The sequence below is a fragment of the Salmo salar genome, chromosome ssa18 (assembly GCF_905237065.1).
Source record: "Salmo salar chromosome ssa18, Ssal_v3.1, whole genome shotgun sequence".
Classification (NCBI taxonomy): Eukaryota; Metazoa; Chordata; class Actinopteri; order Salmoniformes; family Salmonidae; genus Salmo; species Salmo salar.
In genome coordinates, this window is record NC_059459.1 from 82,366,563 (window position 1) to 82,379,062 (window position 12,500).

Consider the following 12,500-nt stretch of genomic DNA (forward strand, 5'->3'; position numbering starts at 1 on the left):
ATACTGTATCAATAACTATCACTATATCCCAATATACTGTATCAATAACTATCACTATATAACAATATACTGTATCAATATATACTGTATCAATATATAACAATATACTGTATCAATAACTATCAATATATCCCAATATACTGTATCAATATATCCCAATATACTGTATCAATAACTATCAATATATCCCAAGATACTGTATCAATAACTATCAATATATCCAAATATACTGTATCAATAACTGTCACTATATAACAATATACTGTATCAATATATACTGTATCAATATATAACAATATACTGTATCAATATATAACAATATACTGTATCAATAACTATCAGTATATAACAATATACTGTATCAATATATACTGTATCAATATATAACAATATACTGTATCAATAACTATCAATATATCCCAATATACTGTATCAATAACTATCACTATATAACAATATACTGTATCAATAACTATCACTATATCCCAATATACTGTATCAATAACTATCACTATATCCCAATATACTGTATCAATAACTATCACTATATAACAATATACTGTATCAATATATAACTATCACTATATCCCAATATACTGTATCAATATATAACTATCACTATATCCCAATATACTGTATCAATAACTATCACTATATAACAATATACTGTATCAATATATAACTATCACTATATCCCAATATACTGTATCAATATATAACTATCACTATATCCCAATATACTGTATCAATATATATCACTATATATCCCAATATACTGTATCAATATATATCACTATATATCCCAATATACTGTATCAATATATATCACTATATCCCAATATACTGTATCAATATATAACTATCACTATATCCCAATATACTGTATCAATATATAACTATCACTATATCCCAATATACTGTATCAATAACTATCACTATATCCCAATATACTGTATCAATAAGTATCACTATATCCCAATATACTGTATCAATATATAACTATCACTATATCCCGATATACTGTATCAATATATATCACTATATAACAATATACTGTATCAATAACTATCACTATATCCCAATATACTGTATCAATATATAACTATCACTATATAACAATATACTGTATCAATATATAACTATCATTATATCCCAATATACTGTATCAATAACTATCACTATATCCCAATATACTGTATCAATAACTATCACTATATCCCAATATACTGTATCAATATATAACTATCACTATATCCCAATATACTGTATCAATATATAACTATCACTATATCCCAATATACTGTATCAATAACTATCACTATATAACAATATACTGTATCAATAACTATCACTATATCCCAATATACTGTATCAATAACTATCACTATATAACAATATACTGTATCAATATATAACTATCACTATATCCCAATATACTGTATCAATATATAACTATCACTATATCCCAATATACTGTATCAATAACTATCACTATATCCCAATATACTGTATCAATAACTATCACTATATAGTGTATACCACAATATATAACTATCACTATTTATCACAATACATAACATATATCACAATATATAACTAGAGATATAGAACACCCTATAAGCTGTATGGTTAGGGTTAGGGTTAGTATATATATAATATATAACTAGAGATATAGAACACCCTATAAGCTGTATGGTTAGGGTTAGGGTTAGTATATATATAATATATAACTAGAGATATAGAACACCCTATAAGCTGTATGGTTAGGGTTAGGGTTAGGGTTAGTATATATATAATATATAACTAGAGATATAGAACACCCTATAAGCTGTATGGTTAGGGTTAGGGTTAGTATATATATAATATATAACTAGAGATATAGAACACCCTATAAGCTGTATGGTTAGGGTTAGGGTTAGTATATATATAATATATAACTAGAGATATAGAACACCCTATAAGCTGTAGGGTTAGGGTTAGGGTTAGTATATATATAATATATAACTAGAGATATAGAACACCCTATAAGCTGTATGGTTAGGGTTAGAATATATATAATATATAACTAGAGATATAGAACACCCTATAAGCTGTATGGTTAGGGTTAGGGTTAGTATATATATAATATATAACTAGAGATATAGAACACCCTATAAGCTGTATGGTTAGGGTTAGTATATATATAATATATAACTAGAGATATAGAACACCCTATAAGCTGTATGGTTAGGGTTAGGGTTAGTATATATATATAATATATAACTAGAGATATAGAACACCCTATAAGCTGTAGGGTTAGGGTTAGTATATATATAATATATAACTAGAGATATAGAACACCCTATAAGCTGTATGGTTAGGGTTAGTATATTTATAATATATAACTAGAGATATAGAACACCCTATAAGCTGTAGGGTTAGGGTTAGGGTTAGTATATATATAATATATAACTAGAGATATAGAACACCCTATAAGCTGTATGGTTAGGGTTAGTATATATATAATATATAACTAGAGATATAGAACACCCTATAAGCTGTATGGTTAGGGTTAGGGTTAGGGTTAGTATATATATAATATATAACTAGAGATATAGAACACCCTATAAGCTGTATGGTTAGGGTTAGGGTTAGTATATATATAATATATAACTAGAGATATAGAACACCCTATAAGCTGTAGGGTTAGGGTTAGTATATATATAATATATAACTAGAGATATAGAACACCCTATAAGCTGTATGGTTAGGGTTAGTATATATATAATATATAACTAGAGATATAGAACACCCTATAAGCTGTAGGGTTAGGGTTAGGGTTAGTATATATATAATATATAACTAGAGATATAGAACACCCTATAAGCTGTATGGTTAGGGTTAGTATATATATAATATATAACTAGAGATATAGAACACCCTATAAGCTGTATGGTTAGGGTTAGTATATATATAATATATAACTAGAGATATAGAACACCCTATAAGCTGTATGGTTAGGGTTAGGGTTAGTATATATATAATATATAACTAGAGATATAGAACACCGTATAAGCTGTATGGTTAGGGTTAGGGTTAGGGTTAGTATATATATAATATATAACTAGAGATATAGAACACCCTATAAGCTGTAGGGTTAGGGTTAGTATATATATAATATATAACTAGAGATATAGAACACCCTATAAGCTGTATGGTTAGGGTTAGTATATATATAATATATAACTAGAGATATAGAACACCCTATAAGCTGTATGGTTAGGGTTAGGGTTAGTATATATATAATATATAACTAGAGATATAGAACACCCTATAAGCTGTATGGTTAGGGTTAGGGTTAGGGTTAGTATATATATAATATATAACTAGAGATATAGAACACCCTATAAGCTGTATGGTTAGGGTTAGGGTTAGTATATATATAATATATAACTAGAGATATAGAACACCCTATAAGCTGTATGGTTAGGGTTAGGGTTAGTATATATATAATATATAACTAGAGATATAGAACACCCTATAAGCTGTATGGTTAGGGTTAGGGTTAGTATATATATAATATATAACTAGAGATATAGAACACCCTATAAGCTGTATGGTTAGGGTTAGGGTTAGGGTTAGTATATATATAATATATAACTAGAGATATAGAACACCCTATAAACTGTATGGTTTTAATCTGGGTGGAACTCGACGAAGCTCCGCTTGACAGGAACCTCACAGATACGTAGCATCTCATATTTCAACCAGCCATAAAAGTGATGACTGTTTTCTGACCAGTATGGCCGTCCCACCAGTTCCTGTGGGTTTTGTAGAAGACGTCATTGGGGGGAGGTGGCCTCAGCTAATGCTGAGGCATGTCTGGACTTGCCGCGTGGACCAATCAGAACGAAGACCTGGGTTTTGAAATTGCGAGGGGGTATCAGTTGCATCACAGAGGAACAGGCGGTAAAACCGCGGCGGTACCTGGCGTAACTGATGATGCAGCTACAGGATGGCGGCAGCTACAGTCTTCATATCCCTTGAGGTAGTTTGAGAACGTCGATTGCTCGATCGAGATCGGATCTCTTCCCCTGCTTGTGAGCCTCACCAATACGGAGGTAAATATCGCCATCCTTGGAACAGTAATCGTCTGTTGATCAGTACCTTTAGCTTGTTCGAAGTGAGCGCCGCCGTCAATTAGCTTCTTCATGCTAGCTGAGTGTTGCTTCTTGATAAGGTTGATCGTTCCAAAACCACTGGAGGGGGTGAGCATGGTACCTCCCGGGCAGGAGAGCAAGTTTGCGTCGGGGATGTTCCAGCCTGAACCGAATTCTACAAGGTGTCCTTTGGGTGGTAGACCATTCTTGATACACACGGGAAACTGTTGAGCGTGAAAAACCAAGAAGCATTGTAGTTCTGACACAAACCGGTGCACCTGACAAGTACTACCAAACCCCGTTCAAAGGCACTTAAATATTTTGTCTTGCCCATTCACCCTCTGAACGGCACTCAAACACCATCCATGTCTCAATTGTCTCAAAATCCTTCTTTAACCTCTCTTGGGTAGGGGGCAGTATTTTCACAGCCGGATGAAAAACGTACCCAAATTAAAACGGCCTACTACTCGGGCCCAGGAACTAAAATATGCATATTATTAGTAGATTTGGATAGAAAACACTCTGAAGTTTCTAAAACTGTTTGAATTTTTGTCTGTGAGTATAACAGAACTCATATGGCAGGCAAAACCCTGAGAAAAATCTAACCAGGAAGTGAGAATTCTGGTGCTTGTAGTCCTTTCAAATCATTGCCTATCAAACACACAGTGACTTAGGGTTCATTTTGCACTTCCTAAGGCTTCCACTAGATGTCAACAGTCTTTAGAAAGTTGTTTGAGACTTCTATGATGAACAGAGAGCGAACAAGAAGGTGGGGAAGTTGGTGACCCAGGGAAGGACATCAGTTCATTGGCCGCGCGTTCACGTGGGAGGTAGCTGTGTTCCAAAACATTTTTCAAGACAATGGAATCGTCCGGTTGGAATATTATTGAAGTTCTAAGATAAAAAGGCCCTAAAGATTGATGCTTTATAACGTTTGACATGTTTGAACGAACGTAAATATAACTTTTTTTACTTTTCGTCGTGACATTTTCCGCGCGCTTCCTACACTTGGAGTAGCTAACTGAACACGCTAACAACAAGGAGCTATTTGGACATAAATTATGGACTTTATCGAACAAAGCAACATTCATTGTGGACCTGGGATTCCTGGAAGTGCCTTCTGATGAAGATCAAAGGTAAGTGAATATTTCTAATGCTATTTATGATTTTAGATGACTCCAAAATGGCGGGTATCTGTATTGCCTGATGTTGTTTTCTGAGCGCAGTACTCAGATTATTGCAAAGTGTGCTTCCCGGTGAAGCTTTTTTGAAATCTGTCACAGCGGTTGCATTAAGGAGATGTTCATCTATAATTCTTTGATTAACAGTTTAATATTTTATCAATGTTTATGGTGAGTATTTTTGTAAATTGTTGTGCTGATTCACCGGCAGTATTGGAGGCAAAATATTTTCTGAACGTCACGCGCCAATGTAAAATGGGGTTTATGGATATAAATATGAACTTGATCGAATAAAAAATGCATGTATTGTGTAACATGATGTCCTAGGAGTGTCATCTGATGAAGATCGTCAAAGGTTAGTGCATAATTTTAGCTGGTTTTCTGTTTTTTGTGACGCCTGTCCCTGCTAGGAAAATGGCTGTGTGCTTTTTCTTGTGTTGGAACTGTCCTAACATAATCTAACTTTATGCTTTTGCCATAAAGCCTTTTTGTAATCGGACAACGTGATTACATTAAGGAGAAGTGTATCTTTAAAATGGTGTAAAATAGTCGTATGTTTGAGAACTTTGAATTATGACATTTTGTGGTTTTGAATTTGGCGCTCTGATTTTTCACTGGCTGTTGAATAGTGTGAACCTTCCCCGAGAGAGGTTAACCTGTCTCCTCCCCTTCATCTAGACGTGGATATCACAACACATGATATCAGAATGAGGTTATTACCCAATAGAGACCTACCATTGCTTGCTCGATCTTGTTGTCTATTGCGATCATGCTGCTGCTCGACCCACTGCAAAGACAATAAAATAAACCATTTAGAATATGTATTTATCTGTGTGTCGGTTCAGTGCCATGTGGAGGCACATGGTTCACATTAATGTCTATTCCTAAATCCAACACCTCAAACAGTCCAACACCTCAAACAATCCAACATATTCCACTGCAGCAAACACACACACACACCAAACTAAAATGGCACCCTATTCCCTACACAGTACATAGTCCTGGTTGCCTCTCTACCCCAGCCATCTACCCCTAACCCCACAGAGCCAGATGAACCCCAACTCTACCCCAGCCATCTACCCCTAACCCCACAGAGCCAGATGAACCCCAACTCTACCCCAGCCATCTACCCCTAACCCCACAGAGCCAGATGAGCCCCAACTCTACCCCAGCCATCTACCCCTAACCCCACAGAGCCACAGACCCAACTCTACCCCAGCCATCTACCCCTAACCCCACAGAGCCACAGACCCAACTCTACCCCAGCCATCTACCCCTAACCCCACAGAGCCACAGACCCAACTCTACCCCAGCCATCTACCCCTAACCCCACAGAGCCATAGACCCAACTCTACCCCAGCCATCTACCCCTAACCCCACAGAGCCACAGACCCAACTCTACCCCAGCCATCTACCCCTAACCCCACAGAGCCACAGACCCAACTCTACCCCAGCCATCTACCCCTAACCCCACAGAGCCACAGACCCAACTCTACCCCAGCCATCTACCCCTAACCCCACAGAGCCACAGACCCAACTCTACCCCAGCCATCTACCCCTAACCCCACAGAGCCACAGACCCAACTCTACCCCAGCCATCTACCCCTAACCCCACAGAGCCATAGACCCAACTCTACCCCAGCCATCTACCCCTAACCCCACAGAGCCACAGACCCAACTCTACCCCAGCCATCTACCCCTAACCCCACAGAGCCACAGACCCAACTCTACCCCAGCCATCTACCCCTAACCCCACAGAGCCAGATGAACCCCAACTCTACCCCAGCCATCTACCCTAACCCCACAGAGCCACAGACCCAACTCTACCCCAGCCATCTACCCCTAACCCCACAGAGCCATAGACCCAACTCTACCCCAGCCATCTACCCCTAACCCCACAGAGCCACAGACCCAACTCTACCCCAGCCATCTACCCCTAACCCCACAGAGCCAGATGAACCCCAACTCTACCCCAGCCATCTACCCCTAACCCCACAGAGCCACAGACCCAACTCTACCCCAGCCATCTACCCCTAACCCCACAGAGCCACAGACCCAACTCTACCCCAGCCATCTACCCCTAACCCCACAGAGCCAGATGAACCCCAACTCTACCCCAGCCATCTACCCCTAACCCCACAGAGCCACAGACCCAACTCTACCCCAGCCATCTACCCCTAACCCCACAGAGCCACAGACCCAACTCTACCCCAGCCATCTACCCCTAACCCCACAGAGCCACAGACCCAACTCTACCCCAGCCATCTACCCCTAACCCCACAGAGCCATAGACCCAACTCTACCCCAGCCATCTACCCCTAACCCCACAGAGCCACAGACCCAACTCTACCCCAGCCATCTACCCCTAACCCCACAGAGCCAGATGAACCCCAACTCTACCCCAGCCATCTACCCCTAACCCCACAGAGCCACAGACCCAACTCTACCCCAGCCATCTACCCCTAACCCCACAGAGCCACAGACCCAACTCTACCCCAGCCATCTACCCCTAACCCCACAGAGCCATAGACCCAACTCTACCCCAGCCATCTACCCCTAACCCCACAGAGCCATAGACCCAACTCTACCCCAGCCATCTACCCCTAACCCCACAGAGCCACAGACCCAACTCTACCCCAGCCATCTACCCCTAACCCCACAGAGCCACAGACCCAACTCTACCCCAGCCATCTACCCCTAACCCCACAGAGCCAGATGAACCCCAACTCTACCCCAGCCATCTACCCCTAACCCCACAGAGCCACAGACCCAACTCTACCCCAGCCATCTACCCCTAACCCCTAACCCCACAGACCCAACTCTACCCCAGCCATCTACCCCTAACCCCACAGAGCCAGATGAACCCCAACTCTACCCCAGCCATCTACCCCTAACCCCACAGAGCCACAGACCCAACTCTACCCCAGCCATCTACCCCTAACCCCACAGAGCCAGATGAACCCCAACTCTACCCCAGCCATCTACCCCTAACCCCACAGAGCCACAGACCCAACTCTACCCCAGCCATCTACCCCTAACCCCACAGACCCAACTCTACCCCAGCCATCTACCCCTAACCCCACTGAGCCACAGACCCAACTCTACCCCAGCCAGCTACCCCTAACCCCACAGAGCCATAGACCCAACTCTACCCCAGCCATCTACCCCTAACCCCACAGAGCCAACTCTACCCCAGCCATCTACCCCTAACCCCACAGAGCCACAGACCCAACTCTACCCCAGCCATCTACCCCTAACCCCACAGAGCCAGATGAACCCCAACTCTACCCCAGCCATCTACCCCTAACCCCACAGAGCCACAGACCCAACTCTACCCCAGCCATCTACCCCTAACCCCACAGAGCCATAGACCCAACTCTACCCCAGCCATCTACCCCTAACCCCACAGAGCCACAGACCCAACTCTACCCCAGCCATCTACCCCTAACCCCACAGAGCCACAGACCCAACTCTACCCCAGCCATCTACCCTAACCCCACAGAGCCAGATGAACCCCCACTCTACCCCAGCCATCTACCCCTAACCCCTAACCCCACAGACCCAACTCTACCCCAGCCATCTACCCCTAACCCCACAGAGCCACAGACCCAACTCTACCCCAGCCAGCTACCCCTAACCCCACAGAGCCAGATGAACCCCAACTCTACCCCAGCCATCTACCCCTAACCCCACAGAGCCAGATGAGCCCCAACTCTACCCCAGCCATCTACCCCTAACCCCACAGAGCCATAGACCCAACTCTACCCCAGCCATCTACCCCTAACCCCACAGAGCCACAGACCCAACTCTACCCCAGCCATCTACCCCTAACCCCACAGAGCCACAGACCCAACTCTACCCCAGCCATCTACCCCTAACCCCACAGAGCCACAGACCCAACTCTACCCCAGCCATCTACCCCTAACCCCACAGAGCCATAGACCCAACTCTACCCCAGCCATCTACCCCTAACCCCACAGAGCCAGATGAACCCCAACTCTACCCCAGCCATCTACCCCTAACCCCACAGACCCAACTCTACCCCAGCCATCTACCCCTAACCCCACAGAGCCACAGACCCAACTCTACCCCAGCCATCTACCCCTAACCCCACAGACCCAACTCTACCCCAGCCATCTACCCCTAACCCCACAGAGCCACAGACCCAACTCTACCCCAGCCATCTACCCCTAACCCCACAGACCCAACTCTACCCCAGCCATCTACCCCTAACCCCACAGAGCCACAGACCCAACTCTACCCCAGCCATCTACCCCTAACCCCACAGAGCCACAGACCCAACTCTACCCCAGCCATCTACCCCTAACCCCACAGAGCCATAGACCCAACTCTACCCCAGCCATCTACCCCTAACCCCACAGAGCCAGATGAACCCCAACTCTACCCCAGCCATCTACCCCTAACCCCACAGAGCCAGATGAACCCCAACTCTACCCCAGCCATCTACCCCTAACCCCACAGAGCCACAGACCCAACTCTACCCCAGCCATCTACCCCTAACCCCACAGAGCCATAGACCCAACTCTACCCCAGCCATCTACCCCTAACCCCACAGAGCCACAGACCCAACTCTACCCCAGCCATCTACCCCTAACCCCACAGAGCCACAGACCCAACTCTACCCCAGCCATCTACCCCTAACCCCTAACCCCACAGACCCAACTCTACCCCAGCCATCTACCCCTAACCCCACAGAGCCAGATGAACCCCAACTCTACCCCAGCCATCTACCCCTAACCCCACAGAGCCACAGACCCAACTCTACCCCAGCCATCTACCCCTAACCCCACAGAGCCACAGACCCAACTCTACCCCAGCCATCTACCCCTAACCCCACAGAGCCACAGACCCAACTCTACCCCAGCCATCTACCCCTAACCCCACAGAGCCACAGACCCAACTCTACCCCAGCCATCTACCCCTAACCCCACAGAGCCACAGACCCAACTCTACCCCAGCCATCTACCCCTAACCCCACAGAGCCAGATGAACCCCAACTCTACCCCAGCCATCTACCCCTAACCCCACAGAGCCAGATGAACCCCAACTCTACCCCAGCCATCTACCCCTAACCCCACAGAGCCATAGACCCAACTCTACCCCAGCCATCTACCCCTAACCCCACAGAGCCAGATGAACCCCAACTCTACCCCAGCCATCTACCCTAACCCCACAGAGCCACAGACCCAACTCTACCCCAGCCATCTACCCCTAACCCCACAGAGCCACAGACCCAACTCTACCCCAGCCATCTACCCCTAACCCCACAGAGCCACAGACCCAACTCTACCCCAGCCATCTACCCCTAACCCCACAGAGCCACAGACCCAACTCTACCCCAGCCATCTACCCCTAACCCCACAGAGCCACAGACCCAACTCTACCCCAGCCATCTACCCCTAACCCCACAGAGCCAGATGAACCCCAACTCTACCCCAGCCATCTACCCCTAACCCCACAGAGCCAGATGAACCCCAACTCTACCCCAGCCATCTACCCTAACCCCACAGAGCCAGATGAACCCCAACTCTACCCCAGCCATCTACCCTAACCCCACAGAGCCACAGACCCAACTCTACCCCAGCCATCTACCCCTAACCCCACAGAGCCAGATGAACCCCAACTCTACCCCAGCCATCTACCCCTAACCCCACAGAGCCACAGACCCAACTCTACCCCAGCCATCTACCCCTAACCCCTAACCCCACAGACCCAACTCTACCCCAGCCATCTACCCCTAACCCCACAGAGCCAGATGAACCCCAACTCTACCCCAGCCATCTACCCCTAACCCCACAGAGCCAACTCTACCCCAGCCATCTACCCCTAACCCCACAGACCCAACTCTACCCCAGCCATCTACCCCTAACCCCACAGAGCCACAGACCCAACTCTACCCCAGCCATCTACCCCTAACCCCACAGAGCCACAGACCCAACTCTACCCCAGCCATCTACCCCTAACCCCACAGAGCCAACTCTACCCCAGCCATCTACCCCTAACCCCACAGAGCCACAGACCCAACTCTACCCCAGCCATCTACCCCTAACCCCACAGAGCCACAGACCCAACTCTACCCCAGCCATCTACCCCTAACCCCACAGAGCCACAGACCCAACTCTACCCCAGCCATCTACCCCTAACCCCACAGAGCCAGATGAACCCCAACTCTACCCCAGCCATCTACCCCTAACCCCACAGAGCCACAGACCCAACTCTACCCCAGCCATCTACCCCTAACCCCACAGAGCCACAGACCCAACTCTACCCCAGCCATCTACCCCTAACCCCACAGAGCCACAGACCCAACTCTACCCCAGCCATCTACCCCTAACCCCTAACCCCACAGACCCAACTCTACCCCAGCCATCTACCCCTAACCCCACAGAGCCAGATGAACCCCAACTCTACCCCAGCCATCTACCCCTAACCCCACAGAGCCACAGACCCAACTCTACCCCAGCCATCTACCCCTAACCCCACAGAGCCAGATGAACCCCAACTCTACCCCAGCCATCTACCCCTAACCCCACAGAGCCACAGACCCAACTCTACCCCAGCCATCTACCCCTAACCCCACAGAGCCACAGACCCAACTCTACCCCAGCCATCTACCCTAACCCCACAGACCCACAGACCCAACTCTACCCCAGCCATCTACCCCTAACCCCACAGAGCCAGATGAACCCCAACTCTACCCCAGCCATCTACCCCTAACCCCACAGAGCCAGATGAACCCCAACTCTACCCCAGCCATCTACCCCTAACCCCACAGAGCCATAGACCCAACTCTACCCCAGCCATCTACCCCTAACCCCACAGAGCCACAGACCCAACTCTACCCCAGCCATCTACCCCTAACCCCACAGAGCCACAGACCCAACTCTACCCCAGCCATCTACCCCTAACCCCACAGACCCACAGACCCAACTCTACCCCAGCCATCTACCCCTAACCCCACAGAGCCACAGACCCAACTCTACCCCAGCCATCTACCCCTAACCCCTAACCCCACAGACCCAACTCTACCCCAGCCATCTACCCCTAACCCCACAGAGCCATAGACCCAACTCTACCCCAGCCATCTACCCCTAACCCCACAGAGCCACAGACCCAACTCTACCCCAGCCATCTACCCCTAACCCCACAGAGCCAGATG

At 46.1% G+C, this 12,500-nt stretch overlaps 1 protein-coding gene across 3 annotated transcripts in view; it reads right to left on the minus strand.

The window, feature by feature from the left end:
* Positions 1-12,500, minus strand: part of LOC106578239 (TSC22 domain family protein 4) — a 25,673-nt gene that overhangs the window by 2,392 nt on the left and 10,781 nt on the right. For 2 of the 3 annotated variants that reach the window (XM_045701709.1, XM_045701708.1), the window contains exons 4-5: positions 6,056-6,107; positions 3,967-4,363 (exon numbers count right to left, since the gene is read on the minus strand). In XM_045701709.1, coding sequence (XP_045557665.1) covers positions 3,967-4,363; positions 6,056-6,107 — 449 coding nt within the window. The remainder of the gene's footprint in view (positions 1-3,966; positions 4,364-6,055; positions 6,108-12,500) is intronic. The other variant, XM_045701710.1, reaches the window with a different exon arrangement.